Consider the following 20,219-nt stretch of genomic DNA (forward strand, 5'->3'; position numbering starts at 1 on the left):
GGCTGTGGTTGCCTTGGGCTGGTACAGAAGCACAAAACATAATGTACAACATTTCTAGACACTAGAAGCTTTACTTCTCCTTTAAGGTGCCCTTGTGGAGACGCCTTGAACAGGAGCCATCTTTCAGTCTATGTTTTTTGGAAAAATTGTGATATTTCAAAAGTTTAGAGGGGTCTAAAACGATTTTGGACTGCAGCTTAAGCACAAGTCGGAAGATGTGAGTCTACCATCACTGGTATGGAAGGTGTATGTGCCCTTTAAATGAGGCTGGTGGCACAGTATTGCCAGTACAGCAGCGAGACATGTTCCAACAGCGGTAACATTGCAAGTCCGATGTCACATTTTTGGATGATCCCTTAGTTGATGTTCTGCCAGCACCCAACTCTTCATCGCCCCATCATTTTCACAACTGATTTAATCGGCTGAATCATCACTTCACAGAGGAGACAAACCCCAAAGCTGATTGTTTGCCATTGGGCCAGTAGTGTCGGTGCTTTGGCACTCATTGCTGGTTGGATTTGTATTTATATTTGGGAAATAGAGGCTAGAGAGGTTTTTCCCCTGATTTAGGTGGAAGGTGTTACATGCGGGGGATTTGTTGTGCAACACTCCAGCATTATTTCCACCATAAGTCTATATAATATAAGTATGTATGTATATATATATATATATATATATATATATATATATATATATATATATATATATATATATATATATATATATATATACCAATAGTTATATATATATATATATATATAAGATTTGGAGACAGTGTCAATTGATATAGATTATTATATATATATTATGATGGACAAGAGAAAAGGCTGATTGGAATTGTCCCAGACTGGTTCCCACTAGGGTCTTGACCCACCAGGAGATCCGTAGCACTCTGGCAGACCAGTCCGACCATGGCAATAATACTCTGTATAATCCTTTATTTTTGGACCACTTCAGTGATATAAAGGGGAAGGGGGATGCAGTGTTGGATACCAGGAAACCTCTCAGTGGGCCCTACTGCTCACCCAACTATTGGCCTTACATGCCTAAACCAAGGAGAAGCTAATAAGAGAATAAAGAAAGGCTTTTGGTTTAAGATTGTCTGGTTGCCCCTTTAGCACGTAGCGATTCCCCCAATCACTGAGAGTTAGAAGTGCAGATAAAGCTGCTTCTCTTCCAGAGCGCCCCCTAGTGGCAGCTGCTGTCTATACATCACAGCATGGCTGCACATAAATCAGTTCAGTTTGCAGCAGGCATCTAAATTAATTGCTATCTAGCCATGCGGCATGTGGATTCAATATGTGGCCGGTATTAAAGGAGAAGGAAAGGTCTTTTAACTTGGGGGTGCCACCCGACCGCAACATCACCGGCCCGTCTCTGAAAGGTGGCCACAGAAAGGTGCCAACCCTAGCCAGTATTTCTTGGCCTATTTCAGTTTACAGTTGCCACCTGACCCCTTTAAAGGAGAAAGTCTTTTATCTTGGGGATGCCAAAAGTGATCTCATGTACTTACCTGACACCTTTCTGTGGTCACCTTTCAGAGACGGGCCGGTGATGTTGAAGGAAGGATGGCACCCCCAAGTTAAAATACCTTTCCTTCTCTTTTAAAGGAGAACTAAAGCTTAATTAAAGAAGTGGCTAGAAATGTTGTACATGATGTTTTGTGCTTCTGTACCAGCCCAAGGCAACCACAGCCCTTTAGCAGTAAAGATCTGTGTCTCCAAAGATGCCCCAGTAGCTCCCCATCTTTGTTTTTGCTGATTCACTGCACATGCTCTGTGCTGCTGTCACTTACTGAGCTTAGGGACCCACTCACAATATACAGTACACATAGAATAGAAATGTCACAATCTAAGGCTGATTAGTAATTAATACAGATAATTACTACATGGCAGCACAGAAACCAGTGCAATTAGCATCAGAATTTAATAATCAGCAAACCTGTAGCATCAGCTTATATTACAGCCAGGGAAGCTCATTTTCTGCTGGATAATTAGTGACGAGCCCTAAGCTTAGCTTCTCAACAGCCAATCAGAGCCCACTGAGCATGTGAGTGTCACAGACACTTTCCAAGATGGTGACCCCCTGTGACAAGTTTGAAGTCCTGGATCATTGCTGCTATTGACAAGCTCAAACTTTAGCCTCGTGCAATAAGTTCATTTTATAAAATATGGCATTTTTAGTTACATTCATTTTTAGGATTTAGTTCTCCTTTAAATGGGTCAGGTGGCAATTGTAAGCTCAAATAGGCCATGAAGTACTGGTTAGGGTTGCCACCTTTCAGTGACGGGCGGGTGATGTTGTAGGTGGGATGAGAGACGTCATAGGGACGGGGTTGATCGCCATGTCAATCAAGGGGGATCCTGCCCAGTTCTCCTTATTTGGAAAACTGGGAAGACTGTCTTGACCCTGGCAGTCCTTCTGAAAATCAGACTGTCCGGGTCAAAACCAGACGGATGGCAACCCTAGTACTGGCAACCAAAGCACACACTGCCAGCAATAATGTCCGACGGGCAACTGTGTGTGAGGCAGTGGTCTCTGTGCAAAAGAAACATTTGGGGGGCCTGCAGGGTCCATACTAATACGCAATTTTAAGCGATGCATCATACTTTACTTTCTTAGTGAACATACAACAAATCTACTTAAAATCAAAGGCATAGTTTCCCTTTAGGGTAAGGCCACACTGGGCGTTTTGGGGAGATTTGGTCGCCTGGCGACTAATCGCCTCGTCTACGCACCAAACGCCTTCCCTGACTCTGCGCCGGCTAAAATGAAAAATATACGGCGCTAATCACACGCGGCGATTCGTTTTCCGGTCGCCCGAAGTTTCCTTGTGAGGCAACTTCAGGCGAACTCGGAAAACAAACCGCCGCTGAGTCAGGGAAGGCGTCTGGGGAGATTGGTCGCCGCAAAAACGAGGCAATTAGTCGCCAGGCAACCAAATCTCCCCAAAACGCCCAGTGTGGCCTGACCATTAACCTTCCACAACCCTTTTGTCCTGGGGTTCATTAGAGCTTCATATAAGGCAAGTGCCATAAATAATCTCATGTCAGCGTCCCACGAGCTTTTCCTAAGGGCTCTTACACATGAGCGTTCTGACCTGCGCTCCCCTGCGTTCCGTTTTTTGGCGTTCAGCCGCAGGGGAGCGCAGGAATAGACGCAAGTCATTATTTGAAATGGGGCTGTACTCACTCAGGCGCGTGTAGGCGCCGAACGCAGGAAAAATGCAGCATGTTGCGTCTGAACCTGCGTTCGGCGCCTACACGTGCCTGAGTGAGTACAGCCCCATTTCAAATAATGACTTGCGTCTATTCCTGCGCTCCCCTGCGGCTGAACGCCAAAAAACGGAACGCAGGGGAGCGCAGGTCAGAACGCTCATGTGTAAGAGCCCTTATAGGTGTGTAATTAGCCCCAATTCCCCAGTAATTAGTCACAGCTGCAGAATTTGTTCCAACTTTGGAAAGAAATGATGCCGATGACAGATGTTAATTTGGTGGGGATGAGATGTAACGTTACTGCGGGTACAGGGTGTATCTTTATAGCAACAAACATCTAATTAGAGGGATTCACTGGCTTCAGACTGACAGGTCTTCACTACTAACTATGGCCGACTCGGATTTATTGCTGCTTTTATAGACTCAGGTGCAGATGTATTAATTGTTGTGTAATTTGATTAATCAGCGGGAGCCACAGGGACAACAATGTGATGATACGAGACCCATCAGTGCTGCCCATACACTGGCCAATCAGCATCTTGTCTTCACAGCTACTAGTACATTGGTTTCAGCAGTCAGAACCAGCAGTACCAAGTACAGCCAGACTTTCAATAGCAATTATGTTCCTGTTTGCTTTTCTTATATAAAAACTGTATATTTGGGTTTATATCTCCTGTGTCATTTAGTGCATTAAGAGTAAAGGGGAAAAAATATGAAGCCAGTTTTTGACAAGACTATTTCACATCCAAATGCCAGTCTCTGGCGCCCCCGTGTGGTATCCTATGGTAAGAGCCAAGAGTGTATGGTGGGTAGAAAAATTTCTACCCTGTAGTTCCAGCATAAGGAGAGATGGGAGGTTGATATCCTGAAAAAATAACCTTGGCACGTGCATCTTCTCCTTGGCTGCCCATAGTTCCAACTCCTGAAGCTTAGCCACAAAGCTAGGGTTGCCACCTCACCCCTTTAAGGGCTCTTACTGACGGGCGTTTTTACCTGCGCTCCCCTGAGTTCAGCCGCAGGGGAGCGCAGGAATAGACGCATTACGTTTTTTCCAATGGGGCTGTACTCACACAGGCGCGTTTAGGTGCCGAATTCAGGTTGAGACGCAGCATGCTGCATTTTTCCTGCGTTCAGCGCCTACACGCGCCTGTGTGAGTACAGCCCCATTGGAAAAAATGTAATGCGTCTATTCCTGCGCTCCCCTGCGGCTGAACGCAGAAAAACGGAACGCAGGGGAGTGCAGGTAAAAACGCTTGTCAGTAAGAGCCCTAATACTGGCCACATATTGAATCCACAGGCTGCCTGGCTAATTAAGAATTGATTCAGATGCATGCTCCAGACTGAACTGATTCATGTATCTAAATGAATTGCTAATTAGCCAGGCAGCCTGTGGATTCAATATGTGGCCAGTATTAAAGGGGTGAGGTGGCAACCCTACACAAAGCACTTGTGCCTCCTCCCGCCGCATGTTACAATAGGAGCAAGCGCACGTGGGGGGGGGGGGATGCAAGAGTTGATGAGAGTGCATGGATTGGTGCACCTCCTTTAAGTTTTGTGGCCATGTGCACCTAGGGTTGGCACCTTTTCTGGAAAAAAATACTGGCCTTCCTATATGTTTTTAATAACATTGGGATCAACCATCATTTTTACTGGCCAGATGGCAATCCTATGTGCACCTTGGGCATAGGTTGCCATCTCCAGGGTCGGACTGTGGGCCCGGAGCCACTGTCAGAGGGCTCCCCCCTCCGCGCCGCACATACGTCTCAACCTGCCCAAACAATGGAGGTCGCAGCAGGAAAAACAAGTGCAGGGTGCGGATCTAGGCCAGTGGGGCCCACAAGAGCCGGGCCCACCAGGTTTTTTCCCGGTGTCCCAGTCCGACCCTGGTCATCTCACCCCTTTAATACATCCTGCATGTTGGGGACAGGGACAATGTGGTTGTGAGAGGCAGATAGTGCGCCCTTATGGCTCTTACACACAGTCGCGCTCCCCTACGTTGTGCATACATGCGTCTGTGTGAGTACAGCCCCTTCATAATAACTGACTGTGTCTACTCCTGCGCAAACCTGCGGGTGAACGGAAGAAAGCGCAACGCAGGGGAGCGCAGGTAAAACCGCCCGTGTGTATGAGCCCTTACACAGGTGCTAAGAACAGGCCTCTGCTGCGCCTCCTGGTAGTGCTCTCTGCACTGAGCACTGGATTTTTGATCCAGCATTTGATATAAAGGGCGGCGTTTCCTGGGGTTTAGGTCTTTGGTAAGTGAGTACAAAAAAAGGGGGTTGTGGGAGCACTCCAAGGCTAAGTTAAAATGTGTTTAAGTACAATGGAAGTGCTACTTTATCCAATTAATCAAAGCACATTCCTTGGTCCCCTGTCTCATAAGTAATTCAGTATAAATGCAAGTGCATATGTTTACAAAACAGGGCTTTTTAGTTACAAAGTTATGATCATTAAGTTGATAAGCCACCATACCACTTCAAGGTAAACCCCATACGGTGGTCCCTAACTGTTTACTAGGGATGCACCGAATCCACTTTTTTGGATTCGGCCGAACCCCCGAATCCTTCTCATATGCAAATTAGGGGTGGTAAGGGGGGAAACATTTTTTACTTCCTTGTTTTCTGACAAAAAGTCATGCAATTTCCCTCCCGCCCCTAATTTGCATATGCAAATTAGGATTCGGTTCGGCTGGGCAGAAGGATTCGGCCGAATCCGAATCCTGCTGAAAAAGGCCGAATCCCGAACCGAATCCTGGATTCAGTGCATCCCTACTGTTTACCTCCGGTAATAGAATAAATAGACTTGTACTAGTGATTGGCGAATTTGTCCCGTTTGGCTTCTTCATATAATTTGTGAGTTTCCTGCGAAATTCGCGAAATGGCGAAAAATTTGCAAAACGCATTCAAGTCGATGGGCGTCAAAATTATTTTGACACATTGGCAATTTCGACACCCAGTCCATTTTTTGTATGCGCGGCTATTTCGTCCAAATGCATTAAAGTCAATGGGTGTCCGAAAAATTTTGACGTGCGACAATTTTTATGTGCACGACTATTCTGAAACGCACCCAAACTATTATTTCTGTTTTATGAGTTATTTAGCAGCTCTCCCGTTTGCAATTTCAACAATCCAGTTGCTAGGGTCCAAATTACCCCGGTAACCATGCATTCATTTGAATAAGAGACTGGAATATGAATAGGAAAGCCCCAGAATAGAAAGAGGAGTAATAAAAAGTCGCAATAACATTAATTTTGGATTAGGCCACATTAGGGTTGTTTCTATAGGGCAGACATCCGAATGGGTCAGCAGTGGATCTGGTCATGTTCTGAATAGAAGTTCTTATTACTCACCACTAGGAGGCGCTAAGTTACAAGGTAATTTATATGTTAGTGGCGGCAGGTTTCAGACTCTGACCAATGAAAGCAGATAATATCCTTTTAGTGCCTCATTGTATTACATATTTGTTCTCTTTGTCCTCACAATCCCCCCAGCATCATTCTCTCCACATTAACCTTCCATAACAGGGTTCCCATCATTTTCTAAAACATTATCAAGAGTTAAAGGATTATGGGAGCTGTAGTCCAGCTGCAGACGAATTCTTAAAATATTGTTTATAAGTCCCTCAGGGTCAGAGGTGCAATTTCACAAGGATCCTCCAATCAGACCTCTTTGTCCTAGAATATTATTACTTGTCAGGTATATCAAAGTCCTGGCTAGCTGAGAATGCTGGGTATTGTAGTACAAAACATCTGGAATCGAATTAGACTACAAATAATCCCTTGCTGTCCACATGTTAATAAACCCGAAATCCCAGAATCCTCAGCCAACAAGCTTAGGTTTGGAATTGGCCAAAACCTATTATGAGTCAGTGGTATATCAATAAAGGATGATAATAATAGTAATGATAAGAAAATGCAGGGGGAGACACTCACGGAAATCTTGGTAAACACCGACAGCAACAAGGAGAGCCCGGAAAGGTAGATCTGGATCCGCTCTCCCCCGAACCTTCTCTGCAGGTACTCCGGCATAGTCACAATCTGACGGCATATAGGAGATTTATATTTGTTTTCAAGGTCTAAGGCTTAGGCATTGGTTCATTATATCATCAGATTTCAAGGCTTAGTGCAGGGGGACAATATAAGAAAACCCCAAGAAACTCTTTATAACAGGGAGGCCCAATGTCACTGTGACCAATCCTGCTAGGTTGTTACTAGGAGGGTAAAACATAAGAGTTGGCAATAATAAGGAAAGATGTGGCCAGCCAGCCTGAGAGATAATGGCAACCAAAGTAAAAATTGGACCCCAGTGGGGGATCAAGCAACAAAGGACAATAAATATAGACAACTTTTAATATCAAAATATACAAATCCAGGATACATTGAAAATAATGGTCCTGGGCAGGTGTCAAGCTCACTGGCTTGTAGTTACATGAAACTATTGGAATACTGCTTGGTACAGAGTTTGCCACAACCTAATCACATGTACTCCTGTCTTATTGACTCATTTACGATTATTGTTAATGTTTTGGCTGCCAACAGACACGTTCAGGTTATAAACGTTTGATTTGTCTGTACAGACACAGTTTTCTACACAAACACAGAACTCTGTATGGATGGACAGTTTTCTAGAGGAACAACTCTGCTGAGTCAGTTGGTACCTACCCCAGACGAGATGTAGACTGGTACAAAGATCCAAGCCAGAGCCAGGAGGATGTAGGTAGCCTGGAAAAGGAAACAGTGGTCAGTGCTCTTAAAGTGCCGGTAATTTCATGAGTGGCCTTTGGGATTGAGACTGTTTTACAAACAGGAGTAAATCTGGATTAAAGGGTTTCTGTCATGATTTTTATGATGTAGTTTTTATTTCTAAATTACATTGTTTACACTGCAAATAATTAACTCTACAATATAAAATTTCATTCCTGTATATTTTGTAGTTGTAATATTGGTGTGTAGGTGCATCTCAGGTCATTTTGCCTGGTCATGTGATTTCAGAAAGAGCCAGCACTTTAGGATGGAACTGCTTTCTGGCAGGCTGTTGTTTCTCCTACTCAATGTAACTGAATGTGTCTCACTGGGACCTGGATTTTACTATTGAGTGCTGTTCTTAGATCTACCAGGCAGCTGTTATCTTGTGTTAGGGAGCTGTTATCTGGTTACCTTCCCATTGTTCTGTTGTTTGGCTGCTGGGGGGGAAAAGGTCGGGGGTGATATCACTCCAACTTGCAGTACAGCAGTAAAGAGTGATTGAAGTTTATCAGAGCACAAGTCACATGACTTGGGGCAGCTGGGAAATTGACAATATGTCTAGCCCATGTCAGATTTTACCAGCCTGGCTGGGAAAACACCTGCCAGGGCCTGGGCCGGTATTACAAAGTTACTGGCAATGTAGTTGCCGGTAAATTTGTAATAACCCAAAGCTCAGCCCTTGGCCCATCCCGAATCTGCCCCCTTAAGCCCCTGCCCCACCCCTTAAGACCCATATCCGGTAAAAACTTACCAGTCTCTTACTCTTCATCCTTCCCAAAGACTCTCTCGGACGTCTGGTGATGTCATCGCCCCGCCCCTCACCATCATCATTCCACCCCTTTACATCATCTCCTATTATGTATAAATATTGGCCTACAAAGGAGGGTCTTGACCCCAGAAAGACCTTAGTCCCCGGCCAACCTGATCTGAGAACAAGTTGTGCACACGGTGTATTTACTTACATTCCATTCGAATCCCGCAACAGCGATGCCCCCTGCCGCGCCAGTACCTGCCAGACCAATAAACAACCCCGATCCCTCGCTACTTGCAAAGAGTGACGCTCCGATCTGTAAAAGAAGAGCTGCCTCTTAGAATAATATTATATGATCTCAAAGTATAATCTATGTCAGTCAACTGGAAATGCTTTGGGAACAAAACATTTCCCATAAACTTATATTGCAGCTTCTTATCAGCCCAGTGGAACCCCTATAATTTCAGGAACCCCTCAGCGTTTATAGTGTCTGTTTTCGCTATAATTACACCTCTGGTTTTCAGAAAAATGTTTGCTGAGTTTGAATCATAGTAGCTGTGCTTGAAAAAATACATCCAACAAGTTCAAACTTTTTGTCCTAGTTACACCTACTGTTTGTGTAGTGCCAACAAGAGGTGTAGCCAGACATTTTGGGACTGCCCACTTGTGTTCATGGGGTTCCTATATAATTATATAAATAACTTGCGTGGGGCCCCAAAGTTCTGATAGTGGCTTTAGGCACTGATATGAAAAGTTACCATACTATCAAAGAACAATACAGGATAGTAACTCACTTCTACAGACATTATCCCTCCCTGAAATACAAACTATACTACAGCTACACTCCTTTTCCAGAGACTATTATCCACTGTTACTATAGGCACCATCTCTCCCTACTATACCTGCTATCCCACAGTCACACTCCCTTCCCAGAGACTATTATCCCACTGTTACTATAGGCACCATCTCTCCCTACTATACCTGCTATCCCACAGTCACACTCCCTTCCCAGAGACTATTATCCACTGTTACTATAGGCACCATCTCTCCCTACTATACCTGCTATCCCACAGTCACACTCCCTTCCCAGAGACTATTATCCACTGTTACTATAGGCACCATCTCTCCCTACTATACCTGCTATCCCACAGTCACACTCCCTTCCCAGAGACTATTATCCACTGTTACTATAGGCACCATCTCTCCCTACTATACCTGCTATCCCACAGTCACACTCCCTTCCCAGAGACTATTATCCACTGTTACTATAGGCACCATCTCTCCCTACTATACCTGCTATCCCACAGTCACACTCCCTTCTCAGAGACTATTATCCACTGTTACTATAGGCACCATCTCTCCCTACTATACCTGCTATCCCACAGTCACACTCCATTCCCAGAGACTATTATCCCACTGTTACTATAGACACCATCTCTCCCTACTATACCTGCTATCCCACAGTCACACTCCCTTCCCAGAGACTATTATCCACTGTTACTTTAGGCACCATCTCTCCCTACTATACCTGCTATCCCACAGTCACACTCCCTTCCCAGAGACTATTATCCAATGTTACTATAGGCACCATCTCTCCCTACTATACCTGCTATCCCACAGTCACACTCCCTTCCCAGAGACTATTATCCCACTGTTACTATAGACACCATCTCTCCCTACTATACCTGCTATCCAATAGTCACACTCCCTTCCCAGAGACTATTATCCCACTGTTACTATAGGCACTATCTCTCCCTACTATACCTGCTATCCCACAGTCACACTCCCTTCCCAGAGAATATTATCCACTGTTACTATAGACACCATCTCTCCCTACTATACCTGCTATCCCACAGTCACACTCCCTTCCCAGAGACTATTATCCACTGTTACTATAGGCACCATCTCTCCCTACTATACCTGCTATCCCACAGTCACACTCCCTTCCCAGAGAATATTATCCACTGTTACTATAGGCTACATCTCTCCCTACTATACCTGCTATCCCACAGTCACACTCCCTTCTCAGAGACTATTATCCACTGTTACTATAGGCTACATCTCTCCCTACTATACCTGCTATCCCACAGTCACACTCCCTTCTCAGAGACTATTATCCATTGTTACTATAGGCACCATCTCTCCCTACTATACCTGCTATCCCACAGTCACACTCCCTTCCCAGAGACTATTATCCACTGTTACTATTGACACCATCTCTCCCTACTATACCTGCTATCCCACAGTCACACTCCCTTCCCAGAGACTATTATCCACTGTTACTATAGACACCATCTCTCCCTACTATACCTGCTATCCCACAGTCACACTCCCTTCCCAGAGACTATTATCCACTGTTACTATAGCATCATCTCTCCCTACTATACCTGCTATCCCACAGTCACACTCCCTTCCCAGAGACTATTATCCCACTGTTACTATAGGCACCATCTCTCCGTACTATACCTGCTATCCCACAGTCACACTCCCTTCCCAGAGACTATTATCCACTGTTACTATAGACACCATCTCTCCCTACTATACCTGCTATCCCACAGTCACACTCCCTTCCCAGAGACTATTATCCACTGTTACTATAGGCATCATCTCTCCCTACTATACCTGCTATCCCACAGTCACACTCCCTTCCCAGAGACTATTATCCCACTGTTACTATAGGCACCATCTCTCCGTACTATACCTGCTATCCCACAGTCACACTCCCTTCCCAGAGACTATTATCCACTGTTACTATAGGCATCATCTCTCCCTACTATACCTGCTATCCCACAGTCACACTCCCTTCCCAGAGACTATTATCCACTGTTACTATAGGCACCATCTCTCCCTGCTATACCTGCTATCCCATAGTCACACTCCCTTCCCAGAGACTATTATCCACTGTTACTATAGGCACCATCTCTCCCTACTATACCTGCTATCCCACAGTCACACTCCCTTCCCAGAGACTATTATCCACTGTTACTATAGACACCATCTCTCCCTACTACACCTGCTATCCCACAGTCACACTCCCTTCCCAGAGACTATTATCCACTGTTACTATAGGCACCATCTCTCCCTACTATACCTGCTATCCCACAGTCACACTCCCTTCTCAGAGACTATTATCTCACAGCTACAGGGTACTATCACCATAAAACCCTGTTCTACAGTTGTGAATGCTGCATAGAACAGAAAGCTCTGTGTATTGGAGATTACAGACCATTAGAGGGAGCAATTTGTGAATAATTGTGTCACATGATAATGATCCAGATATTTGTGCCAAGCAGCTGAACAAGTTCAAAAGCCAGAAGGCTCAAATTAATCCTTATTACAAATCCCGCAGAATACTTACAGAAGTAATTTTCTCTTAACTCTTATATTCTGATTGACAGAGGCTTCTCTGCAGATCTCTAATGAGGGTAGCCCGGGAGCAGGCCACTCTGCTTGCAACAACTTTCACCCACAACATTTAGCAGTGCAAAATTAAATAGAATCTGCTCAGCCTATTTAAATCAATAGGGTAGGTACCTTTTCAAAAATATAATTAAAATCAAGTCATTAAGGAAATCAGGTATTACCACACATCCTGTGCCTTGTCCCGCCATGCTCATACAGTATTTCCTACAAAACCATTTCTTGTAGTTACTCATTTTTTTTAGAAACCACTTCAATTAAGAATTTCTATTGCATTTTAAATCCTGAAAGTGTTGGACTTTGTTTTCTGTTTGTTCTGCACCCAGGTAGTTATTATGGTTGGAGAGTACCTTCTCTTCGGTGATATATATATATATATATATATATATATATATATATATATATATATGTATATATATATATATGTATATATATATATATGTATATATATATATATATATATATATATATATTATATATATATATATATATATATATATATATATATATATATATATATATATACACACACACATATATACACATATACCGGTATGGGATCTGTTATCCAGAATGCTCGGGACCTGCTCTTGATATTGAATCCTTCCATAAATTAGATTACCGTACCTTTATTCTACTTAAAAATCATTTAAACAATAACTATACCCTATAGGATTGGGTTCCCATACCCGTACTAGAAAACCAAATAAACATTAAATAAACCCAATAAGCTGGTTTTGCTTCCAATAAGGATTAATTATATTTTAGATGGGATTAAGTTCAAGTTACTGTTTTATTATTACAGAGAAAAAGGAACGCATTCATAAAAATCTGGGTTATTTGGATAAAATGGAGTCTGTGGGTAATATTCTTTCCTTAAAGGATAAGTAAACCTTTAAAATAAGTGAATGTAACATTGATGAGAGGGCTATTCTAAGAAATTTTGCAATGTGCATTCATTATTTATTTTGTTTTTATTCCAAGATATTAAGGGATACATGTACTGTTAATATGAATGAATTTTGTTACAACAGCGCCACCTGCTGATTCTTTTCCAACAAGTCTGACCACCAAGTAGTCAAGGAAGTTGTCAGGAGAAAGAAAGAGGCTGCTCTGATGTTCTTCTGCTTAGGAAAACACATTAGAAACTTTCTCACATCTTTCCTAAGCAGAAGAACATCAGAGCAGCCTCTTTCTTTCTCCTGACAACTTCCTTGACTACTTGGTGGTTAGACTTGTTGGAAATGGATCAGCAGGTGGCGCTGTTGTAACAAAATTCATTCATATTAACAGTACATGTATCCCTTAATATCTTGGAATAAAAACAAAATAAATAATGAATGTACATTGCAAAATTTCTTAGAATAGCCCCTCATCAATGTTACATTCACTTATTTAAAAGGTTTACTTATCCTTTAATTCTGAACTTTCTGGATAATGGATTTCTACTTTCTGCATAGTGAAAGTCCCATACTTGTATATATAAGAGTGAAAACAGAGGTCAGTGCAATTCACCAGAGGCAAAGGGGTGAAAAGTGCAAAAATCGCATTCTTTTTACATTTTGCATGCTGCCTTTCCCCTTAAATCTGAATCATGATTATGATGAAGAATCCACCAATAACCTAAAAAACAGATTCTTATGAAATGTGGGTTCACCGGTCCTGCCATACTTACCGGCCACCAAGCCATGTTCCTTCCTGCCAAGAAATAACCGCTCAGCGTGTTCCTGTTCACCCGGCAGGACGACTGTAAAGTACAAAAAGAAAGAAAATTCACAAGTTGAGCTTTTTGCTTTGAGCCCCTGTTAAAGAAAAATCTCGGACCTCCATACGCCAGGAACCCCCCCCCCCCATGCAGTTACAGGGTAACACAGTGTATACATTTATAAAAGCTTAAAGGGGTAGTTCACCTTTACGTTAACTTTTAGTATATTACAGAATGCTCAACTTATTTATTATTTATAGTTATTGAATTATTTGCCTTCTTCTTCTGACTCTTTCCAGCTTTCAAATGGGGGTCAGTGACCCCATCTAAATAACAAATGCTCTGTAAGGCTACAAAATTATTGTTATTACTACTTTTCATTACTCAGCTTTCTATTCAGGCCTCTCCTATTCATATTCCAGTCTCTTATTCAAATGAGTGCATGGTTGCTAGGGTCATTTGGAAGCTAGCAACCAGATTACTGAAACTGCAAACTGGAGAGCTGTCGAATAAAAAGCTAAATAACTCAAAAACCACGAATAATAAAAAAAATTAAAAACATTTGCAAATTGTCTCAGAATATCACTTTTTATATAAACTATAGTAGTACTTATCTGTTATCTACTGTGTATCCTGTGCTTGAATGGCTGCCCCCATGGCTACACAGCAGCTTGTTTATATAAACTATAGTAGTACTTATCTGTTATCTACTGTGTATCCTGTGCTTGGATGGCTGCCCCCATGGCTACACAGCAGCTTGTTTATATAAACTATAGTAGTACTTATCTGTTATCTACTGTGTATCCTGTGCTTGAATGGCTGCCCCCATGGCTACACAGCAGCTTGTTTATATAAACTATAGTAGTACTTATCTGTTATCTACTGTGTATCCTGTGCTTGAATGGCTGCCCCCATGGCTACACAGCAGCTTGTTTATATAAACTATAGTAGTACTTATCTGTTATCTACTGTGTATCCTGTGCTTGAATGGCTGCCCCCATGGCTACACAGCAGCTTGTTTATATAAACTATAGTAGAGCGTCTGAAGCAAACACATCAGATATACCAGTGAAGGGCAACAATATTGTAATTTTTTACTTTAATACACTTTCATTTTTTAGTGTTACTGATGCTTTAAAATGGCTCTGGCTGGGACCCACAATGTGCTCTCATGGATTAAACAAGAATCACATGGAAAAGTCACTTCTGCACTTTCAAGTGATTATCGTCGGACTTTTCAGTGCTCTGCCACAAACAGGACCAATACCATTAAGGGGCAGTTAGAAGTATTTTGCTGTCCAACTGCCGACCTAGACATTGCCCTGGTGGCAAAATGCGTTGGAGTAATGGGGAGCCAGGGCAGTACAGAGGTGCAGTGTGTAGCATTGCTGAATTGCAGAAACCTGGTTCAATTTCAGGCAGGGTAATATGTGCAAGTAGTTTGTATGTTCTCCCTGTGTCTGTTTCCTCTGGGTCCCCCAGTTTCCTCCCACACTCCAAATACTCCAGGCAGGTTCATTGGCTGCTGATAGAAATGACTGTACTGGGGGGGATACACTGTAAGTTCCGCTGGGGCAGTCAGTGATACAAAATCTGTATAAAGAACTATGGAATATGTCAGTACTATATAAAGTATACCAACAGGAATCAATAGCTTTACAGCACTGCCGGCTAAAAGCGACTGCATTTAGATATAATGGAGGAACATACATAATAAACCATATAGAGAAAGCAAGGTTGGATCTAGGGGTTGGCAGAAGAGGCACCTGCCTAGGGTACAACACTGCGGGGGTGCTGGTCAGGTGCCTGCTGAAGATTCTTCTGCCCAGTGTCAGACTGGCCCACAGAGATACCAGGAAAACTCCCAGTGGGCCTCTTGCTTTTAACAATTTGGCCTTTATCATGGTCATTAATTGGAAGAATAGAGTAAAATATGTAGAGAAAAGAGACTAGGAGAATAAAGAGGTTGAATGAGGAGAGGAGGTATAATAGTTTGGAAAGTGGACCCTCAGCCTAACGTCTTCTGGTGGGCACCTGGCATCCCAGCCGGAAACTGCTTCTGCCGACCCCTAGTCTGGATTCACTCTCCTCTCTTCTACCTCCTCTGTTGTTCCCTCCTCTGTTGTTCCCTCCTCTGTTCCTCCCTCCTCTGCCCCTCCTGTGTCCCCCTGTCCATCCCTCCCTCCCTCCTCTGTCTGTCCCTCCCTCTCTCCTCTTTCCATCCCTCATGTGGCCCCCCCTCCTTCGTCCGGCCCTCCCTCGTCCGGCCCTCCCTCCCTCCCTCTGTCCATCTCACCCACCCTCCCTCCTCCGTCCCTCCCTCTTCTATCCGTCCCTCCTCTGTCCCTCCTTCCTCTGTCCTTCCCTCCCCTGCCCCAAACTGCCCCTATGCTTCCCCTTCTTGCGCCTACGTTATGGTGCGCCGGGGCCCATTGGGTCCTGCATGGCAACTTGTATGTACTGTATACGTGTGTATAGTATAGTAGTACTGTGTATGTACTGTATATATGTGTGAATATAGTAGTATTGTGTATGTACTATACACTGTATGTGTATGTCCTTCCTACATTCACAGGAGTTTATTCAAGTTCCATTGTCTCCTAATATGTCTGTGCAACCTCAGTGTTTGACATTGTGTAATCCAAGCTCTGACATGTGGAATCTCTTTGTTGTACTAAAAACTCATCCACTCAGCTTCTTCTTTCTACACTTTCGTCAGAGCTGCATTTCTCCTCCAATACATTCTTTTTTTCTTCCTCTAATTCAACTAAGGTGAGAGGAGAAGCCACGGAGCTCTAACACTGCTATTGTTCTCTCAGCTGTGGGTAGCTGCTATCCCACAACCAGCACACATTTCCTTCCCAGAGACTATTTTGCCATTGCCACTGTTACTATAGGCACCATCTCTCCCTACTATACCTGCTATCCCACAGTCACACTCCCTTCCCAGAGACTATTATCCACTGTTACTATAGACACCATCTCTCCCTACTATACCTGCTATCCCACAGTCACACTCCCTTCCCAGAGACTATTATCCACTGTTACTATAGGCACCATCTCTCCCTACTATACCTGCTATCCCACAGTCAAACTCCCTTCCCAGAGACTATTATCCACTGTTACTATAGGCACCATCTCTCCCTACTATACCTGCTATCACACAGTGACACTCCCTTCCCAGAGACTATTATCCACTGTTACTATAGGCACCATCTCTCCCTACTATACCTGCTTTCCCACAGTGACACTCCCTTCCCAGAGACTATTATCCACTGTTACTATAGGCACCATCTCTCCCTACTATACCTGCTTTCCCACAGTCACACTCCCTTCCCAGAGACTATTATCCACTGTTACTATAGGCACCATCTCTCCCTACTATACCTGCTATCACACAGTGACACTCCCTTCCCAGAGACTATTATCCACTGTTACTATAGGCACCATCTCTCCCTACTATACCTGCTTTCCCACAGTCACACTCCCTTCCCAGAGACTATTATCCACTGTTACTATAGGCACCATCTCTCCCTACTATACCTGCTATCCCACAGTCACACTCCCTTCCCAGAGACTATTATCCACTGTTACTATAGGCACCATCTCTCCCTACTATACCTGCTATCCCACAGTTACACTCCCTTCCCAGAGACTATTATCCACTGTTACTATAGGCATCATCTCTCCCTACTATACCTGCTATCCCACAGTCACACTCCCTTCCCAGAGACTATTATCCCACTGTTACTATAGGCACCATCTCTCCCTACTATACCTGCTATCACACAGTGACACTCCCTTCCCAGAGACTATTATCCACTGTTACTATAGGCACCATCTCTCCCTACTATACCTGCTTTCCCACAGTCACACTCCCTTCCCAGAGACTATTATCCACTGTTACTATAGGCACCATCTCTCCCTACTATACCTGCTTTCCCACAGTCACACTCCCTTCCCAGAGACTATTATCCACTGTTACTATAGGCACCATCTCTCCCTACTATACCTGCTATCCCACAGTCACACTCCCTTCCCAGAGACTATTATCCACTGTTACTATTGACACCATCTCTCCCTACTATACCTGCTATCCCACAGTCACACTCCCTTCCCAGAGACTATTATCCCACTGTTACTATAGGCTCCATCTCTCCCTACTATACCTGCTATCCCACAGTCACACTCCCTTCCCAGAGACTATTATCCACTGTTACTATAGGTTCCATCTCTCCCTACTATACCTGCTATCCCACAGTCACACTCCGTTCCCAGAGACTATTATCCCACTGTTACTATAGGCACCATCTGTCCCTACTATACCTGCTATCCCACAGTCACACTCCCTTCCCAGAGACTATTAACCACTGTTACTATAGACATCATCTCTCCCTACTATACCTGCTATCCCACAGTCACACTCCCTTCCCAGAGACTATTATCCACTGTTACTATAGGCACCATCTCTCCCTACTATACCTGCTATCCCACAGTCACACTCCCTTCCAGAGACTATTATCCCACTGTTACTATAGACACCATCTCTCCCTACTATACCTGCTATCCCACAGTCACACTCCCTTCCCAGAGACTATTATCCACTGTTACTATAGACACCATCTCTCCCTACTATACCTGCTATCCCACAGTCACACTCCCTTCCCAGAGACTATTATCCCACTGTTACTATAGACACCATCTCTCCCTACTATACCTGCTATCCCACAGTCACACTCCCTTCCCAGAGACTATTATCCACTGTTACTATAGGCACCATCTCTCCCTACTATACCTGCTATCCCACAGCCACAGTCCCTTCTCAGAGACTATTATCCCACTGCTACTACTTACAAATATGCAGAAAAGTATAGATGATCCAAGGGTAGATATTACTGGATAAAATTGGACAAATACAAAAGAGTCAAGCTGTATATAAATAAAATTACATATACTGTAAAAAAGTACAGAAACATGAGGTTTGCTCACCCATATTCCAACAGCCACATTGAGAAGGAAGTAAGCAGCGATCACTATGATGTCCGAGATATTGAACTGTTGGACCGGGATGGAGATTCTGGATGTGACGTTCCTGTCCATGTCTCTTGGCTCTGCTGGCTCCTCTCGCTGAACTGAGAATCTTATGGGAGTAGAGGGTCAGTGGCAGAACTGCTGACACAGGTTGGGGTAATTGATCATTAATCCAGTAGGACAGTCCCTGGTGCTCATCGAGGCATTGAAGCAGATATAAATGACACAAAGTACAATCTACTGTATGTATTTTATTTAACCTACTAATTGTGCGGCCATCACCAAAGAGGAAGTAAAGACCTTATAAGAACAAAAATTTGTTGGCCCAGTTAAGATATAAACACACACTCAAGTTGAGATCATTATTATGAAATGCCATTTAAGATGGACTTTATGGTCTATATTATATTCTACCAAAGGTTGATTTACTTGTATATTATACATTCATTATCTATATATTTGCATTTACTGTATATCTAGTTATGTTTATGGCTAGGATTTTGTTTAATAAAATCATTTGGAGTCAGACACTTGTATTGCCAGGTTAGTAGTATATAACAAGGATATCAGACAACCTGTCCATCTGTTATTTGTGTTGTACAATGTGTTTGAATACAGCAATGTTTGCTCTACAAACCTACCGCTGCCTGTATCTTGTAAGACGAGAGATCTGATTGTCTGGCCAGTTCACCCAAGAGACAGATGGATTTGGCCACCTAAAGTGGTGGGTCAGGATGGGTAGCTTTTAACATTGACATAAAAATCTCTTTTTTAAGAGACTCACCACAAAAACGAGGAGGCCCAGGTGCTCTGCCACAAGCTTTCAGCATAAGGGAGCACTCAAAGAGCAATCCTCCAGGCAGTAGTAGTAAAAAAGGTCTTTATTGAAGTACAAGTGTGGATTACAGCCTTACGCATTTCGTGCTTTTAAAACAACACTTAATCATGGGCTCTATGATTAAGTGTTGTGAGAACACGAAACGCGTAAGGCTGTAATCCATACTTCTACTTCAATAAAGACATTTTTTACTACTACTGCCTGGAGGATTGCTCTTTGAGTGCCTACCCTAGAAACAATACGGTGTCAGCTTTTAACATTGGGCCTATGGGGGAATACGTAGGGCCTAGGCAAAGTCGCTGATCAGATATGATTTTCCTGCCAATTGAGGAGGGAATTGTATTGGGGCCAGTGACGTAACTAGATGTTACTGGGCGCCATAGCAAATTAATTTTAGGGCCCCCAACATATTCAAAGGTGCTCTGTTTTACCAATATATATTGAAATTGCTCATTAGTTAGGGCCTCGTGGGGCCCCCTATACAGGTATTGGATCAGTTATCCAGAAACCCATTA

General features: G+C 43.4%; 1 protein-coding gene across 2 annotated transcripts in view; it reads right to left on the bottom strand.

The window, feature by feature from the left end:
• LOC121399188 (sodium/glucose cotransporter 5-like) overlaps positions 1–19,670 on the bottom strand; it is a 110,345-nt gene extending 90,675 nt beyond the window's left edge. Inside the window, exons 1-5 of one of the 2 annotated variants that reach the window (XM_041579161.1) lie at positions 18,825–19,670; positions 13,806–13,877; positions 8,922–9,026; positions 7,876–7,935; positions 7,147–7,251 (exon numbers count right to left, since the gene is read on the bottom strand). In XM_041579161.1, the coding sequence (XP_041435095.1) occupies positions 7,147–7,251; positions 7,876–7,935; positions 8,922–9,026; positions 13,806–13,877; positions 18,825–18,935 (453 nt within the window). In that variant the 5' untranslated portion in view covers positions 18,936–19,670. The remainder of the gene's footprint in view (positions 1–7,146; positions 7,252–7,875; positions 7,936–8,921; positions 9,027–13,805; positions 13,878–18,824) is intronic. The other variant, XM_041579160.1, reaches the window with a different exon arrangement.
• Between the last annotated feature and the right edge of the window lie 549 nt (positions 19,671–20,219).

The sequence above is a fragment of the Xenopus laevis genome, chromosome 9_10S, assembly GCF_017654675.1.
Source record: "Xenopus laevis strain J_2021 chromosome 9_10S, Xenopus_laevis_v10.1, whole genome shotgun sequence".
Lineage (NCBI taxonomy): Eukaryota > Metazoa > Chordata > Amphibia > Anura > Pipidae > Xenopus > Xenopus laevis.